Genomic DNA, 19,726 nt, shown 5'->3' with positions numbered 1-19,726 from the left:
CAATGAGCGACTTCATGAGGGTCAACGTGTGGATCCAAAGACCCCTGAAGAAGATCTTTACAGCCAAACGTTGCTTCCTCTTTGGGAGCTGAATAGAGTGCAGACCTTTCTGCAGATTTTAGACTTGAACAGACAAAAGTTAAAAGTGTCCTGCCACAGATGAAAGAAGAATCACCTGAAACATTTAGAAGATAAAAACAGAAGTTACACACTCACACACTGTTTGATGTTTCCTTTGTTAATAACACACCGAGCAAGCAGAAGATACACACATCAGACCTTTACACACTATGTGACTGTGGAGGTCTTACCTGAGTCGATGCATTCAGAGCGGAGAGCGCAGCCAAGCTTTATGAGTGTGTGTGTGTGTGTGTGTGTGCGCGTGTGTGCGTGTGTGCGTGTGCGCGTGCGTGGGTGCTTGCGCTTTACACCATTCTTTAATAAGAAGTATCAAAGTCAGTAGAGCTCAATAGTGTGGTTCCAGAAGTAAAAGTCCTGGATGTTCTCCTTAGTGGATTTGATTATGAGACATGATGTCATAACCATCAGGTAGACTGACCATGAGCTACCTGAGTGTGAAACGATAGTTTATGCTCCTGTAGGAGACACAAGTTCATCTAATATCTACCCATCTATCTCGTTTCAAGAGAAACATTGTTTATTCACAATATCAGGAATAGAACTACATTACCCACAATCCTTGATACTGGAGTGTCACAGTGACGTCACTGATTGGTGGAAACCTGTTGCTGGTACCAAAGACCCCCTACGATCTTCTGCTGTCGGTTCATCTCTCTCTCTTGTGGTGTGTGTGTGCTCCCCGCCTGCTCTACTCCATATCACGCAGCGCTCACCGCGTCCTAACAGGAACGCTCTTCAGCTCTGCTTCACGCTAACATGCTAACAGTTAAACTAGATTACCATGAGAAAACTCAAAGGCCCACTTTTGTGTTCCGACCAGAGACTGTAAATATAAATGTTTGAAGCCTGAGTGGCGTCCCCGTCTGTTCCTGCAGGGGGCGCTGGAGTCCCATGCTGGAAATGCTGTCTCAGTCTAACTTTCAGTCAACCTAACGACAGGCTGAGAGCTGGAGCTGAGGCGGGTTTTAAACCTCCTGACAAACCGTTACACCGCGCCCACCTGTCAATCAGGTCAGCTACACGCCTTATTGTGAATAACTCTTATCCTTCATCAAATCCTCTTTTACTCTCAACGGGCGCTGAGAGTCGGCAGCCTGTTGCAGCAGCTCCGACTCTTTTTTCTTTATTTCGTCTATTTTCTTGCTTTTATTAAGTATTTTTGCACTGTTTCTGTGTTTATTGTTGGACACTGCTGCAGCGTTTTAGTTGCGGTATTACTCGTGGAATTACATGTTTCTTTCGGGACTTTTTTTCTACTGTTAGAATGATCACGTACACTCGTGAGGAACTACTGAGCTTCAGGCATGGAGCCGGTGTTCCTCCTACACACATCCCTGAGGAGTTATGGAGAGGTGTCCGCCGGGGGAAGACAGCCTGCGCTAAAGTCAGGGAGCGGATCGAGAGAGACAGGGAATTTAAACCATTTCTACCGTCGGTCATCATGGGGAACGTCAGGTCACTCGCCAACAAAGCGGACGAACTTACAGCTTTAGTAAACAGCCAGAGTGTCTACAGGGAGTGCCGTTTACTTTGCTTCACGGAGACATGGCTACATGGGAATATACCGGACAGTCACATCGATCTGGCTGGCTTCACGCTGGTACGAGCGGACAGGGGGAGACAGAGCGGTAAGAAGAGAGGAGGAGGTCTTGCTGTCTTTATTAACTCTAAATGGTGTAATCCCGGACGTGTAACTGTGAAGGACTGTGTCTGTACCCCAGACGTTGAAATGCTGGCGATGGGATTACACCCGTACTATCTGCCACGGGAGTTCTCACATGCTATTGCTGTTGCTGTTTACGTCATTTTTATTTAAATGATGTAAATATGTTTGATCTGTTTTTAACTTCTATTTTTATTTTTAATAATTATATTCCCGTCCCCTGTTTTCTGGAGCTGCTGTAATGCACAAATTTCCCCCACGGGGGATCAATAAAGTTTATCTTTATCTTTATCTTTACCATCAGCTGTAGCCGCTAGCGCGAGTGACGTCATCCACACTATGATCGCGGGACTACAAACCCAGCATCCCAGCGCCCTCATACTGATCAGCGGGGACTTTAATCATGTCTCTCTCTCCCCTGTCCTGACGAACTTTAAACAGTATGTGCACTGTGCTACAAGAGGGAATAAAACCTAAAACCTAAAAAATAAAATCCTGTATGCCAACGTGAAGGGAGCATACAGCTCTTCTTCCCTCCCCCCTCTTGGGGAATCAGACCACAACCTTATCCACCTTGAGACCACCTACAGGCCCCTGGTGAAGCAGCAGGGGGCCAACACAAAGACTTTGAAGGTTTGGTCTAAGGATACAGAGGAGGCCCTGCAGGAGTGCTTCAATGTCACAGACTGGGAACTGTTTAAGGAGGAATATGGTGATGACATTGAAGGCCTCTCTCATTGTATTACAGACTACATCCGTTTCTGTGAGGACACCATAGTCCCTACCAAAAAGGTCCGCTGCTTCTCAAACAACAAACCATGGATCAATAAAGACATTAAAGCTCTCCTCAACAGAAAGAAGAGGGCCTTCATGACTAGGGATCGAGAGGAGCTCAAGGCTGTCCAAAAGGAGTTAAAGAAGAAGCTGAGAGAGGCCAAGAACAACTCAAAGGAGGTGTGGAATGGCATGAAGCAGATGACATCCCCTGACCCAGTGAGCTCAAATAGTGGGTCTAGGTCTCCCCCCACCACCTCAGCCCCCATTCACACCTCTGTTGGAGACTCTGCTCTTCCTCCCATCAAGGTCCTGACGACCTCCCCCCCCCCTCTCTCAGCTTCTCACCAGCAGCTTCAAAGGACAGCCCCCCCTCACCCCCCAGCTCCCTCCCTTCAGGTACCTGCATGACAATACTACCAGCCAGGTACAAAGAGAACTTTCCAGACTCCACATCAGAAAAGCCAGTGGACCAGACAACATCAGTCCCAGGATCCTCAAGGTGTGTGCTGGGCAGCTTGCAGGAGTCTTTCAGATGAAGGTGCCTGACCTGTGGAAGACCTCCTGCATCGTCCCAATTCCAAAGAAAGGTCGTCCCAGCGCTCTCAATGACTACAGACCTGTGACACTCACGTCACATGTCATGAAGACATTTGAGAGACTGGTTCTCCAGCACCTGAGGACCCTGCTCACTGTTTTCCAGGATCTGTTGCAGTTTGCATATCAGAGGCACATTGGTGTGGAGGATGCTATCATCTTCCTGACCCACAAAGCCCTGTCACACCTGGAGACGAAGGGAAGCACTGTGAGAGTCATGTTGTTTGACTTCTCCAGTGCTTTCAATACCATCCAGCCCTGCCTCCTGAGAGACAAACTGCTGGATATGCAGCTGCACCCTGACACCACAGCTTGGATTTTTAACTCCCTCACGGGCTGGCCACAGTATGTAGTGATGGGCAACACAGGAGTACCTCAAGGAACTGTTCTGGCGCCTTTTCTCTTCACTCTCTTCACATCAGACTTCAGGTTTAACTCTGGTTCCTGCCACCTCCAAAAGTTTTCCGACGACTCCTCCATTGTTGGGTGCATCACTGATGACGACGAGAAGGAGTACAGAGGACTGTTAGAGAGCTTCGTCACATGGTGCGAAAGCAACCACCTGAAGCTCAACATCAGCAAAACAAAGGACGTGGTAGTGGACTACCGGAAGAAGAAGAGGCCCCCTGCCCCAGTCATCATCCAGGGGGAGGAAGTGGAGAGGGTGGACTCATACAAGTACCTTGGGGTCCACATCAACAATAAACTGGACTGGTCTCACAACTCTGACGCCCTCTTCAGGAAGGGACAGAGCAGGATGTTCTTCTGAGGAGACTCAGATCATTCAGTGTCTTGCAACAGACTCCTGAAGACCTTCTACCAGTCTGTGGTGGCCAGTGCCCTCTTCTTTGCTGGTGGGGTGGTATCAAGACTGGTGAGGCAAACAGGCTGAACAAGCTGGTGAGGAAGGCTCGCTCTGTAGTGGGTCTGGATCTGGACAGTTTGGAGACAGTGGGTGAGAGGAGGATGAAGGACAAAATCTTATCCATCCTGGATAACTCCTCTCACCCTCTACATGGTGAGCTGTGGCAGATGGGCAGCTCCTTCAGCCAACGCCTCATCCCCCCCCAGGTGCAAAACAGAGCGCTTCAGGCACTCCTTTGTGCCCACTGCCATCAGACTGTACAACAGCAGCCTATGACAACAATAACAGTCCATCCTGACACAAAACTTCACCCCCATAAAACATTACCCTCATGACCTGCTTCATTATTATCATTACTAACATTGTTTTATTATTATTATTATTATAATTATTTAGCATCAATATATATATATATATATATATATATATATATATATATATATATATATATATATATATATATATATATATATATATATATATATATACTGTACATTCTATATATTTTTATTATATTAGTCTATATTATATAACATTTCATTATATTACACTATATTGTTCATATTGCACTAATATATTATACTACATTATATTATATAACTGCACTCTGCATTACTGTGGTACAACACTGCCTCTCTTCTCTGCTGTTTACATTACTTGCTGCTATTTATCATACCAAGTCACTTTAATCACTTGTCACTTTATCTTGTCATTCTCTGCAAATACTGTCTCAATTCCCTGCATAGTTAACTTCATCATTCATTTTGTACTTGTATATACCCCCTATTTTTTATTTATTTTTTTATTTATCTTATCTATTCTGTTTAATGTGTATTTTTGAGCTTTCTTGTCTGTGCTGCTGTAACGCCCGAAATTCCCTTCTGGGGATCAATAAAGTATTATCTTATCCAAATCAAAACTGATGAGTCATCAAAACATTCACCCCCCGTACAGTGTGTGTCCATCCAGACATGAGCTAATCACACCTATTTGGTTTTTTGAACCAGGCTGTAAACATGTTCATCTCTGCTGTAAAAACAGGCTTTTTAGAATGGGTGTGTATGTGACTTCTTGTGCTTCTGCAGCCAGCCTCTAGTGGACACTCCAGGAACTGCAGGATGTTACACTTCAGGATTGGCTTCACTTTTCAACACCTAACTGAAAAGCCCTTCAGCTCTGCTTCATGTGAAGATATGGAACGTAACCATCCTAACAGTTAAACTAAGATCACCATGATAAAACTCAAAGGCCCACTTTTGGGTCCTGACCCACCAGTTGAGAACCCATGGTTAAAGTTGAAGTTCAAGCCTACGTTGGAACTATCTCTTTAATGTAGAGCGTGAACTTCCTCCTTTATTTGACATCAGGTACAAGCTAGGCTACGTCTGAACTTCCACAGAGCTGCTGACACCGGATCATTCATACATCGTGTCCACTGAGTGCTTTTTATCTGAGCGTCTTTTTTCAGTTGTTTTAAATGAGTAGAGAGCGTTCTCAGCTGGAGAAAAGTCACAGCGCCCAGCGTCTTTTTTCCGAGCACCTTTTTTGTGCGACTGCTCCGAGCGCTCAAGTTGTAATTCTTTTAACTTTTCAGAAAGGCGCTGTTGACATAACCGGTGCTCTTTTCCAAAAGTTTGATATTCCCTCTTACAAATTGTGTCTTGTACCCTCGTCCTCCTCGCTCCGTGTCTGATCGGGAAATAAACAATCTCAAATATAGAACATGCTGTAAAAAGTAACGGAGCAGTGTCGCTCATACAGCGGCCGTCGTCACCAGACTGTTGTCATGGAGACGGGACGGACGTGCAGCGCTTTTCTATTTATGCAACACTTGATGCTAGAACTCCTGAACGCACAGTCAGCACTTTTCTGCCTGGAACAAACGCCAGGTGGACACAGGGCCTGATGTCTTTTCTAACTTTGTGGGTTTTCAGGCTCTGAAAGGATGAAGGACAAGATTCAGGCTCTTACTGCTGAATTAGTTTGATTAGAGTCCGTCTTCTTCTTCTTCATTCTTGAACTTCTTTACTCTTGTAAACAACAATAGAAACATCCTCTGTGTCTCAGCCTGACTCTTGAAACAAAACCTCCTCAGACTTTCTTCAGAGCAGTCGCTCATGGTGGACTTTAGGGACCTGCTGACATTTTCACGAGTCCTCGGTGTGTTCAGGAAGTGAACGATGCTGCAGGACAAACGAGCATCTCTCCCATCAGCCCTCATTAGAGTCTGTTAGTAAAGGTCACACACACAGCATCAGAGGGAGTTATTACCCTCGTCTCTCTTCTTTGTCATTAAGATAACCTTTAATAATGATCTGTGAGGACTCAGATCATTACGAGCTGCAGCGTCCTCACAGAGAACAGCTGATCAGAGGTTATAAAACTAAACGCTCTCTGGAGACGTGATCATGATCTAATGACGGTCCCAGAAGAGGACAGCTTCGTTCCTCATGTTTTTACTCTTTTATAAACTTTAACATGAATCAGTGAACTTCACTGACCTCTGAGGAGATGAAAGTTTGATCCTAATGATGACAGACTTTAACGTCAAGTTGAGTTTAGAAACCTTAAAGCTGTGAAGAACATCTTTATTACGAGCTTTATTTCTGGGCTTTGAATACATTTAAGTTTTACAGACAGGACAGTGGATAGAGTCAGAAACCAGGGAGAGAGAGAGAGAGAGAGAGAGAGAGGGGGACAACATGCAGGAGAGGAGCCACAGGTCGGATTCAAACCCGTGCCACCCTCTCTTGAGGACTTAAGCCTCTGTACATGGAGCACATGCACTAACCGCTAGTCCACTGGCGCCCCTTAGCTTTAATTTTTAACCAAATAAGCAATTAAGACTTTTCTTTTAGATATCTTTAAATAATTAATTCCTTCATTAATGTGCCATCAGATCGTAATCATGTGGCTCCTTTCCTGCATGCACCCTCGCTCCCCGGTTTCTCACTCGATCCACTCTCCTATCTCTAAAATAACGGTATAAAATAGTATGTTTATAAAACACCATGATTGACAGCTCTGTTGACCAATGAGACTCCTCAGAGTAGCAGTGAGAGAAAAGGTAAAGAACACAACCTGCTGCAGACTGAACCCACCTGAATGACCTTTGACCTTTTACCAGAATGATAAATGTTTGTTTTTGTGAGAGGAATGCTTTTCTCTCCAAGGAAAAAGGCGGGAAATCCCTGCACTAGACGATTCTGCCTGACTACGAGACCACACGCCTGCTGTTAGTAACGATGTTACAGACATGAGATCTCACAGAATCTCACGTGATCAAATGTGACTTCAGATTAGAAACAAACATGGAGGACGATGGGCGTGGTCAGGTTATACAGGTTACTCATGTTGTTGCCATAGTTACGCAGGCTGCTCTTCTTCTTCACTGTTCCTCTACGCTGGGGGCTCAGCTGTGTTTGTGAGCGGTAAAAGTGACGTAACATCCGGTTAGCGACACTCACTTCCCGCTCTGCTCGCCTAAGATGGCGCCGTGTTTATCCAGCTCAGAGTCAAAAACAAAGATGAACAAACTGGCGTTGCATCAGCGTCCACAGAGAGGCGTTCAGAAGGTCAGTGTCAGTAATGAGTCTCTGGGTTTGATCCCTGTGGAGCTGATCTTTAATCAGAATCCTCCAGGAGTTTCTCCTATCAGAGGCTTCACTCACCGCCACGTCTCTTTAACCTTTAAAGAAGAACGCCGTCTGTTCCCCCTCCAAGAGGAAAACACACTTCAGTCATCAGGGGACTCATCGGAGCATTCAGAGTTTAGTTTGTAACATGATGACCTCACAAAGAGAAAGTTTACCCACTACAGAAGAAGCATTAGGGCCCCGACAGCGAGAAAACCACATTTCGAGATTAAAGTCGTAATAGTACGAGAATAAAGTTGTCATTTTTTTATGACTAATTTTTGTGGCGTTTTCTTTTTTTTTAAGATGTATTTTTGGGCGTTTTTGTGCCTTTAATGGATAGAGAGTGGATAGAGTCAGAAATGAGAGAGAGAGAGAGTAGGGAATGACATGCAGGAAAGGAGCCACTGGAATTGAACCTGGGCCGCCCACTTTGAGGACTACAACCTCCACACATAGGGCGCACGCACTAACCACTGATCCACCAGCGCCCCTTTTGGGGCTTTTTCTGCCTTTTTTAGAGACAGGAGAGTGTGTAGGCCTCCAGCACCCCCTAAAGCCGTAAAGATTCAGATTAGGCTATATGGTTAAAAGTAAACTGTCCCTGACTAAGGATTTATCCTAAAATCTGCCGTATCAGACGCACTTTTAATATAAAGTTTCCATTAGGAAATGCGTTGAAATGCTAGAATAAAAAAAAGAAATGTATAAAGGCATTTGCAATCATGAAAAGACAAGAAAAAAAACATTTTGACCGAAAAGGTGTAGGCTGAAGCTTTAGCTTATTACACCTACCCTTGTTACAAATCTTATTATTTAAGACACTACTAGTTTGGTTACAAAAAAAAATGAAACAAACAAAAACAAAACAGAAGTTACACAAAAAAATAATCAAACCGACCTTTTATATTTGTTAAACACCATTGCTTTAAACAAAGATTTAAATCTGGAAAGTGATCTATACATTCTTAATTCCATGGCGTAAATATTCCACAAGTTAACCCCTTTTTGTAAGTTAACCCCTAATTGTAATTCCGGGATGAAAAAGACACATTTTCCCATACTCTTTTCCAATTAATGGGCTCCTGCAAGTGCTTTAAATCAAAATTCCAAACCTTGGTCACACCACACCCATTGACGGACCTGAAGTTCCTAATATTGATATGTCGCTAGTTAAAAACATTATTGAATGTATTGTTAAGCTATTGACGCATATCTGCAATCAATCCCTCCAAACAGGTACAGTATATTTCCCAACAAAATGAAAACAGCAAAAGTCATCCCTATTTAGAAAAATGGAGATAGACATACAATTATAGACCAATCTCTCTGCTTTCCCAGTTCTCAAAAATTTTGGAAAAACTATGGCCCCAAACTATTTATACTGTACATAAATGATATCTGTCGAGTGTCTAAATTGTTAAAATGACACTAATTTGTATTGCTCCGGGAATAGCTTGGACCAGTATCAATATCAGAGCAATCAGTGGACTTTTTGTTCTAAATTTGTTTGTGATGTCAAGTATTTCCTTTTCATCAACACCACTAATAAAGATGGTGTCAGAGTTTTTATAAACAATATCTTCATCTACTCCCTCTTTATTTGTCGGCTCTACAATAGCATTTGCTAAATTGTATAAAACATTAACAAAATAATGATTTAATTCGTTGGTGATTTTTTTTGTTGTATTTATCATTATGTTGTTATCTTTTACAAAGTAAATAGGGCTATCTGCTTTTTCAGTTTTTAATGATACTGTTTAGCACTCTCCATGTTCCTTGTATGTTATTCTTATTCTGCTCCAATAACTTATAATAATGTTCTTTCTTGCTAGATCTCATGATGCTAATTAATTTATTTTTATAAGTCTTATATTTGTTTTCTAAGTCTTTTGTTCTTTCTTTAAATATCTCTCATATCATACATTTTTCTTTTTGCATGCGTTTTCTATCCCCTTAGTAATCCATGGCTTGTCAGCATAGTTTTGTTTGTTTGTATGTTTTCTTAACAGACCGTTTTTTCCATATAGTGCATTTAGTATGGTCATGAACATCTCATAAGCTTTCTTGGGGTCATCCTTAGCACAAACCTCATTCCAACTTTGTTTCCCTAGGTCCATCTTGAGGGCAGCAATGTAGTCTGGTGTTTTAAGTCTAACAAGTTTGCATGTGATCGACTTGATTTCATTCTGTAGTCAATTTTTTTGGAAAAAAAGCAAAAACAGGAAGGTGGTCACTTATATCATTTATGAGAAGTCCACTTAGTATTGTGCATTCCATTTTATTTGTGAATGTTGTCTATAAATGTTACAGTTGTAAATATAGTGTTTGGCCACTAGATGACACTCTTTGATCATGCAATGCAATGGACATGTTGAGCTGTACAGGAAGAGAGGACTGCAAAAAATCTGTTTTTAATCTCAGGACCAATCCCCTCATTCCATCGAGGTGTAGGCCGCTTCAGCAGGTTGATTAGCCTGAACACCTGGCTACAATCAGTGTGCTCCTCAAACAACCTTGTTTTTATTGATGACTTCAATATGTTCTGGGAGTGTGCATCCTTTTTTAATAGAGATGGCATCCACCCAAATCCTCAAGGCAATCACGCACTAGCCTCAAACATTTTCTATGCTATCACCTCCGCAAGATGCAAATGACAAATTAACCCTTCTGCACACCTGGACACTAGCGACCGGAACTCTCTCTCCTTACCACTCTCATCGTCCAGATGGCTCCCTAGCTCCATCTACTGGTGCATGAAGCCACTTCTTTCCACTAAAATTAGACAGGATCTAGATTCTCGGTTTTGTAACCAGGATAACTTAGTTCTAATTAAACCAAAACCATTGCTATCTGCTAGTGGGCCCTCCTGTGACTCTGAGCAAGTTTTATTTAACCCACAGACTTTTAAGTCAAGAAATGGCTTAGGTTTTATGCATTTAAATATTAGATGTCTTTGTGCTCAGTTTAAATTAGACCATCTGAAAACTCTTGTATCACAAACTGACCCAGATATCCTTGTACTGACAGAAACTTGGCTTAAAAAGAGTATCCATGATTCGGAAGTTGCAATAAATAATTACAATTTGTACAGAAAAGACAGAGAGGGACGAGGAGGTGGCGTGGCTATATATGTAAATGACTTTATATCTGTTACTGTTTTAAATGCCGTCTCTATACCTCACTCATTTGAATGTATTGCTCTACAAATTCAAATCTCTTGTAACAGATCATTGACTGTGCTAGGTGTATATAGACAAATTCAACAACTACCGGCCAATCTCCAAACTGTCCAGCCTCTCTAAAATCCTGGAGACATTAGTCAACAATGTCATTCCTTTCAAGAAATTCTATATTAAGTCCTCACCAGTCTGGGTTCAGAAAAAAACACAGCACCACATCAGCAATTACCTTTGTCATAAATAATATTGTATCTGCTGTTGATCAAGGGAAATACTGTGCTGCCCTCTTTGTTGATTTAACTAAAGCGTTTGACACTGTTGATCACACCATACTCCTGCAGAGGCTACATGATGTTGGTTTTGACAACTCCTCATTTAAATGGTTCCAGAATTATCTGTCTAATAGATTGCAATGTGTGACTGTACAATCTGATCGCTCTGAATACTTACCACTATCAAAAGGGGTTCCACAAGGTTCTGTATTGGGTCCTGTGCTGTTCACGATCTATATGTTAATAATATTGCTTCTGTATTTACAAATTGTAAGGCCCATCTCTACGCTGACGACACAGTTTTGTATTGTTTTGCTGAGACTGTACACTTAGCAATGGAAACTTTACAAGAAGCACTTCACAAATTACAAAATGCACTCCTTGACTTAAAATTATTACTGAATGCAGACAAAACTAAATACATGCTCTTTACATGAGCCAGAAATACCACAGACAATGAGTTGCATATAACAACTCTGGAAGGTCACAATATTGAAAGAGTACCTCATTATAAATATCTTGGCATCTGGTTGGATCAATCCCTTTCATTTAAATTTCACATTGATACATTAACCACTAAACTACGACAGAAAATTGGATACTTGTACAGAAACAAAATGAACTTCCCTTTAGTGAGTATAAAGTGAATAATTGAAGCCATCTTCCTATCTGTTCTGGACTACGGGGATGTCATTTATAGACATGCTTCTGCCTCCACCCTAAAATCATTAGACACAGTTTATCACTCCGCCCTCAGATCACTGGTGACAAATATTCCACTCATCATTGCATCCTGTACGATAAAGTTGGTTGGCCTTCACTAACAGTTAGACGTGAACGGCATTGGCTGCTATTTATTTATAAATCACTTGCGGATAATCTACCAGCATACATCACTTCTTTATTAATCTGGGCTGATAATCAGTATCAGACTCGATCAAGTGACTGGCTAATGTTAACGGTTCCACATGTAAAAACGAACTTTGGGAAAACATCCTTCACCTATTGTGCTGCACACACCTGGAACACAATACAAAACACATTCAAACACGTTGGTGACTTGGAACCGTCACCAACCGGGTTTTGCGTACTATGACAACAAACCCTCAACTTGCAAATTAAAGAAAGCTGCTCATAATCTATCTTCCCAGCCAGGATCACATCCGTATAGTTTTTCAGTTTTCCCCTGTGAATGCTGCAGGAGAGCCAGCTAGCAATGTGGATCGTCCTCCATGTTTGATCATGTAAAATCAGAAGTTTGGTCCCTCGAGTTTCTGTGAAGTCGTTTCTACAAACAGCAGGTGTGGTCTCCTGTTCTTGCCAAGTCGTCTCGTGTGTGCGTTCAGAAGACTCTAATATTAAAAATAATCTGAAGCTGTCCTCATGTTTTTGGTCTCCAACATTTTTAAATCGGTTTATATTTGAGAATCGTCTTGTGTGTGGCCAGCTTTAACCAAAACTCTTCAGACCCAAATGTTGTTGTTTTTTGTACCAGGCTGTGAATCTGATTATTTCTGCTGTCAGAATGGGCATTTCACCATGAGTGTGTGTGTGTGTGACTTCTGCTGACAGCCCCAAGTGGAAACTTGAGGAACTGCAGCGTTTTTTACTTCCGTATTGATTTCATTTCTTAACTCTGGATGCTGCCGCTTGGTTTAGCTGCAGTCCAGGGTTTGATGCTTGTTCTCACTGTGCAGAGCAGATACTTAGTTAAATGCTTTCTGAACATCTTGTCTCGTAGGCCGTACACGATGGGACTGATGAACCGGGGAAGGATCTGGATGATGATGTAGAAAACGAAGCCTACATGTACAAAATGTTTAGGAAACCAGTAGATCAGAGACATCTTCATCAGATTGTAAACATACAATCAATACAATGGTTACCATGGGTCAATTTTAAAACTTGATCACAGTTCACTGTACTCATGAGTGTAAATGTTATTAACTGTAGTTACCTGCTTACTGCTTATTCTTCTTTGTCGTTTTTTGTCTTTTTGTCTCTTATTCGTTTTAATTGTACTCTCGACGTCATAGTAAGTGAGGGTTGCCCTCAATGATTTCTCGAGAATAAATAAAGGTAAAATGAAAATGAAAATGAAAACCCGCCTCAGCTCCAGCTCTCAGCCTGTCGTTAGGTTGACTGAAAGTTAGACTGAGACAGCATTTCCAACATGGAGACCGCCATCGATGGGACTCCAGCGCCCCCCTGCAGGAACAGACAGGGGACTGTTATATCTACAGTCTCTGGTTCAGGACTGATTTGACGCTCTTTACAACCAAATTTCATCGTTGAAATCTCATCAAGACGTGTTGGAGAGGTTGTATGAATCAGTGCAGCGCCTGGCAGTTTTTTCCTTCTCCTCACATACGCTGACATTTCTGTTTTCCATTCATCATCTTTAAACTTTACTATTCACATGTTGAATGGAGGTTAGTGTGTAACAGCCAGGCTCTTAAATCATTTTGATGCAGTAAGATGGAGTTCATGCTCGTTATCAGACAAATTAGTGTAAAAAAAAACCATGTCGTGTTTGTTTTAGATTCAGGAGAAATTTGTTGCAAATAGCTGTAAGTAAATACCAAAGTTTCCTTGATAATAGTTTATTTATCACTTTTCATACATCCAACAATATTATTACACATCACATTTTTTTTTCATATTATGCAGCCTTAAGAGTAACAGACGTAAAGTTCAATGAAGTTGATTTAGCTCATATTGAAGCCCATGAAACTCATTACATTTAATATACATTTATTTATTACATTTATTATTTGGTAGAACTTCCTGTTTTGTTTTTTATCCCAGTCAGAAAAGATATCACACTGCCAGTTTTTTCAATCAGTCAGCCTTTAGATGGTGGCCCCCTTGAAGATTTTGGGCCCATTTGCCTGTTCACCACGGTCAGGGCGGCACGTTCTGATTTAAGGCCTGCCGTATCCGATCTTTTGAGTGTGTTGTCACTATGATTATATTACTGCTCCCGAACAAGTCGGAGCCTCCCCCCTCTGGAATCATAAATATCAAACATGTCTGATATTTATGATTCCTGGTCGGATTGCCTCAGACGGAAAACCTGAAGCAGCCAATGAGTAGAGCTGGGAATCTTTGGGTGTCTTACGGTTTGATTTCGATTTTCGATTCAAAACGATTCTGGATTCAAAGTCTATTTATGAATGAGTACATACTAGGGGTGTGAACGGTTACACAACGTCATTTTTTTCGTGTACACGGTTAACCGTTTTTTTTTTTTTTTATTAAGAAAAAAAGAAAAAAGAGAAAAGTGGACCGCAGTCGTGCTATACAACCAATGGAGGGTGCAGCCGCTTTTCAGAAAGATTCCTCCGCATCACTGCTGCCACTCAAAGTTGTCAGACAGATACAATTGTGCTTTATGAAGTAGGCTATATAAGTAACACAGAAAACTTGCCATAGAATTTGTAAAAACAAATACCTGTATGTATTTATTTTAGGCCTATAACAAGGCTATGATAAAACAACTACCATGATGAGTATGAAATCTCTATTTTTTAAAAGGACAAGAGACAAAGGATTTCTGCGTTAGTTTCTTTTCCTCCGCTTAGTAATATGGTCGTAGTCGAATGGGCCTGACCCTGCGCAATCGCTAGCATTAGCATTAGCACTGAGCAGGGAGTGACTGATAAAATAAAATAGATTTTTGGACGTTTTGGATCGATTTTAAATCTCAGAAAAGAAGAATCTCGATTTTTACATAAATCGATTTTCTTTCCCACCTCTAATGAGAGCGAGCAGACTTGGAACCGTCACCAACCGGGTTTTGCGTACTATGACAACAAACCCTCAACTTGCAAATTAAAGAAAGCTGCTCATAATCTATCTTCCCAGCCAGGATCACATCCGTATAGTTTTTCAGTTTTCCCCTGTGAATGCTGCAGGAGAGCCAGCTAGCAATGTGGATCGTCCTCCATGTTTGATCATGTAAAATCAGAAGTTTGGTCCCTCGAGTTTCTGTAAAGTCGTTTCTACAAACAGCAGGTGTGGTCTCCTGTTCTTGCCAAGTCGTCTCGTGTGTGCGTTCAGAAGACTCTAATATTAAAAATAATCTGAAGCTGTCCTCATGTTTTTGGTCTCCAACATTTTTAAATCGGTTTATATTTGAGAATCGTCTTGTGTGTGGCCAGCTTTAACCAAAACTCTTCAGACCCAAATGTTGTTGTTTTTTGTACCAGGCTGTGAATCTGATTATTTCTGCTGTCAGAATGGGCATTTCACCATGAGTGTGTGTGTGTGTGACTTCTGCTGACAGCCCCAAGTGGAAACTTGAGGAACTGCAGCGTTTTTTACTTCCGTATTGATTTCATTTCTTAACTCTGGATGCTGCCGCTTGGTTTAGCTGCAGTCCAGGGTTTGATGCTTGTTCTCACTGTGCAGAGCAGATACTTAGTTAAATGCTTTCTGAACATCTTGTCTCGTAGGCCGTACACGATGGGACTGATGAACCGGGGAAGGATCTGGATGATGATGTAGAAAACGAAGCCTACATGTACAAAATGTTTAGGAAACCAGTAGATCAGAGACATCTTCATCAGATTGTAAACATATGTGAGAATAGCCAACAGCAGCTGGAAACCATGGAGCAGGATTGTATTCCTGGCCTTCTTTGCATCTCCGTCTGCTCCTTTAGCCGCTGTGAAGATCATCACGTAGGTGTACAAGAGTGTGAGCCAAACACCAATCAGGTAGATCGTGTAGCACACATTCTTCTTTTGCTCATGTACCGGGTGTCTGAACACGTTATTAATCTCACAGAAAATGGCCGAATGAAACACCTGCACAGGTTCAGTTGCCAGAAAGATGAAGACGTCGGGCAGTGTAGTGACGGCACTCAGGGCCCAAATCCCACCAATCAGAGCATATGTTCTTCTGATAGTACACAACTCAGCGTGTCTCAGAGGTAAACAAACAGCGATGTAGCACTCCATCGCCATGACGGCTAAATTTAGCGGAGTGTTGAGAGTGGTGAAGACAGCCATCATTATGATGAGGCAGCAGAGTGAAGCATTAATTCTGTAGAAGATATAACTTAAGACAAACAGGCTTATTGTTGTAGTGAGCTGGATCATATCGTTCACCACCAGGTGGATGAAGAGGATGTAACGGGGATTCACGTTCAGGACCTGAAGCAGAGAAGAAGACGATCGTTGTCACTGAAAACATTTTGTTTTAAAGCTGAAGCTGATTGGTTCAAACACAAACACACTCTGACCTGGTGCTTCCTGAAGGTGTGGATCAGCGCACCGTTGATGTAGTTGATGGTTATGCCCAGAGCTAAAATGATCACATTTTTGGCCACAGCATTGCTGTAAACGTCTGGATAACTCACAGCACCTGTCACGTTACGGACGTTAGATGAGGCGTTCATCGAGTTCATCTGAGGCGTCTGTGGGAGAGAAACAATATTTAAAGGTTTTTATTTCGGTGCATGCTGTAAACCTAAACCTCAAACATAATCTCTGAATTCTGACTTTTTTCTCAGAACCAGAATCTCCAAAAAAAAGTCAGAACCAAAAAATTTTTTTCAGTGGCCCTAATCGTCTTCTGTAAATCAGAAATCCAACATAATGTTTTCTCTTCGGGTCTTCCGTCCATAGAAAGTTACAGAGTCCTTTAAATTACGTACTTTTTGGAGACCTTATGAAAGTTTATGTGAGATCCCAAACGTTTTCAGGAGTTATCGCTAAAGTTCAGCAGCTTCTCTGGTCGATTTCTCATCAGTATGTATTTCTGTAACAAAACCATCACCTCTTTCTAAAGACAGCCGGGTAGACGGAGAGCTACAACCTGATATTCATCAACACCAGCCACTCTCCAAGCTGGACCGCTTATATCAGCCACCAGGGTCTGCCTCCTGCCACCTGGCCTTTCTTTTTGTATTATTTGTAGGCAGTAGTTCCCAGACCCCCCCCCATCCCGCTCCCCTCTGAACCGCCCCTGCATTACAACATTACAGACTAAAAACAAAAATCCATCAGCGAATAATAAATTATTAATCCTCAAAACAAGTTTTTTCCTGATTTAGCTTTGACAATATTAGACACTTAATATAATCAGCCTGTTCGTTATGGGACGTGTGTTTATCTCTGACTGCTCCTGCTGCACGTGATGGAAGAGAAAAGTGGAGCGTGCGTTCAGCGTCCGCTAGCCTATCTAAAGTGTTTGTAACACAGCGCTGTTTCACAGAGTCTGTGTGGAGATGTTCACAGACTCATGATGTTGCTTTCGCTAAGTTAGCTGCAGACACGGTGAGAGTGAACGGAGAAAAGTTGAACCGACCGTTTGACTGGATCACGTGTTCCTGACTCGGTCCGTACGGATCACGGATCAACTGTTTACTGAAGCACGAGAAGTAAACCGGTGCGCGTGGTGGCTGGCGCTCCGGTGTGTGTGTGTGTGCGTGCGTGCGTGTGTGTGTGTGTGTGCGTGTGCGCGTGCGCGTGTGTGTGTGCGCGCTGCAGTGTATGTTGGTGTGTCTCAGCGTGCCCCGTGATGCTCACAGTCATGACAGCAGAGAGAGGAGCAGGGAAAAGTAGCTGCAGCTAGGCTACATCAAACGTGCTGAATACTTACAGCATAGTTATTCTGACTTTTTGATAAAACATTTACCCGCCTCTGAAAAGTACTCGCCAAACAGAAAATCTACCCGCACTTGGCGCTTGCCGGGTGTTAATTTCGGACCCTGTCAGCCACTATGCACAGAGTGAAACGAGGGAGCAGCAATCGATTACCAAGTTACAAAACTGATCAAATCTGCTTCAATAAAATGTTCTTCTAAGAGATAAGAAGACTTCTAAGAGAACTCGTTGTTATTGCTCTTCTCATGATGCACTTTGTTTACGGTCCCTGCACGCTGGGCTTACATGACACCATAATTGAAAAATGTTCCCGGATCAGAGTGCACTAGGTAAACTATAATCATTCTCAAGAAACAGAAAGAGAAAGCAAGAAGTCAAACTAATTAAACAGAATATCCTGTCCTCTTTTCCAAACTTTTGAAACAAAATTATCAAGTTTAAACACATGAAACTTAAACAGCCATTCCAGTTTCTGCACATCTGTCCGCTCCAATATTTCAGATTTTATTTCATGAAACAATAATTCTCTTAAATCATCAGATTTTGTAACAATGCAAAAGAAAATGGGACTCTGTTTCAACTGTCCAACTCACACATCTCATAAAGTCTGTTTTCTACTGGAATATTTTTTATATTACGATTCAACTTTTTTAACTGCATGTTATGAACACAAACTCAAACTAAATCAAGAACTGTGTTGTCAAATTAGAAAACACTCTCAGCGAATTCATCTCACTTCAATCTTTTTATTTCTACACATTGGGAGTCGAGCCCTCAGACTGACTGTGATTAAAGTTAAACCCTGTGAGGCTGCATGCACCTCACACTCTAAACTGTTGGTGTTTCAGTCTGATGGAACTGAACTGAAACGTAAACATGAACGACTGAATAACTGCAGTAAACCCCTTCAACAATTAAAATAAAAAAAGAAGCATATTTGCTGTTAATATCATAAAACATTCCGATACTTGGCAAACCATGAATCAATAAAATATCTCCACTCAAAACATTGCGATGCTATGCTGCACTGATCGTTCCCTCTAGAAACAAAACATGCAGACAAGACGAACACGACTTGAGATCATGAGGCACAGTGATCATGAAAATTAGATAATGCAGATTAAACCATCGTGGGAAGATACAATCACAACTGAGATTGGATTAGATGCCCAGCCATTGTCTTTCAAAAGAAGATGAGAACAACCATCTTGGATGAAAACATAGAAATTCAAACTAATAGAAGGAAAACACAAAATGAACTCTTTCAGTTGTTTCAGTCTAACTCGCTGAATATAAAAACACTTGTGCACATTCAGTTCATAAGACAGGAGTGAAGGAGAGCAACAGACTGATGACGGTGTAGAGCTGAGACCATTCAGTGTTTGTTTGAAGGTCAGAGTGTGCCCGACTTTACCTTGAAACATTATCTGAACCATATCAACTTGTTGAGTTTTTCTAAAGACAGTGAGACCCTCCTGCGATCTGTCACACTCTCAGCTGTTCAATGATTCTAGAAATGTTCTGACTTTAAGAGTTCAAAACAGACAGCGGTGAAGAGGAAGTGTTAAAGCAGTAAAACACCATAAACACAGTTTACATGAAAGAATACAACATGCAGAGTAAACAACATTCTTACATCACAGCGCAGCAGCGTGAACACATTCCTAACTTTCCTACCTCGGACGGTGTCTTTGAGTCTCCACTTTGAGAAGTCGCAGATAGAGTCTGAGAGAAAGTCTGACGGCTTTTTATGAGGAGGAGGGTGAGTCTCGAGTTCTGCAGACTGACAGTCCGTTTCATTGTGACATCCATTTATAAAAACAGTTAAGTCTGGTTATTAATGGAGGCCTGTCACTCAAACCATTACATGAGTTTATCTGGGAGGGGGAGGGGTTTACTAGCATAGGTTATATGTTTTTTTAGATATTTTTTAGGCCATGTTTGTCTTTCCAAAAGTCCTGGATGTTCTCCTTAGTGGATTTG

General features: G+C 41.8%; 1 protein-coding gene across 1 annotated transcript; it reads right to left on the bottom strand.

Moving 5' to 3' along the window:
* Nucleotides 1-15,405: 15,405 nt before the first annotated feature.
* On the bottom strand, nucleotides 15,406-16,533 carry LOC110002357 (odorant receptor 131-2-like). Its single transcript, XM_020657960.2, has 2 exons — nucleotides 16,378-16,533; nucleotides 15,406-16,288 (listed from the first exon to the last, which is right to left on the bottom strand). Exons 1-2 carry the CDS (start codon nucleotides 16,531-16,533, stop codon nucleotides 15,476-15,478), a joined length of 969 nt encoding a protein of 322 aa, XP_020513616.2. The 3' UTR covers nucleotides 15,406-15,475.
* Nucleotides 16,534-19,726: the final 3,193 nt, after the last annotated feature.

Source organism: Labrus bergylta, chromosome 5, assembly GCF_963930695.1.
Source record: "Labrus bergylta chromosome 5, fLabBer1.1, whole genome shotgun sequence".
Classification (NCBI taxonomy): Eukaryota; Metazoa; Chordata; class Actinopteri; order Labriformes; family Labridae; genus Labrus; species Labrus bergylta.
The sequence above is the reverse complement of the archived record's forward strand: the minus strand, read 5'-3'. Positions and strand labels throughout refer to the sequence as shown.

Excerpts from the sequence above, each read along its gene's own strand:
- LOC110002357 (XM_020657960.2), bottom strand. The coding sequence starts at position 16,533 with ATGAACGCCTCATCTAACGTCCGTAACGTGACAGGTGCTGTGAGTTAT. Across the intron at positions 16,289-16,377 it reads ACACCTTCAGGAAGCACCAG|GTCCTGAACGTGAATCCCCG; the intron begins GTCAGAGTGTGT and ends TCTCTGCTTCAG.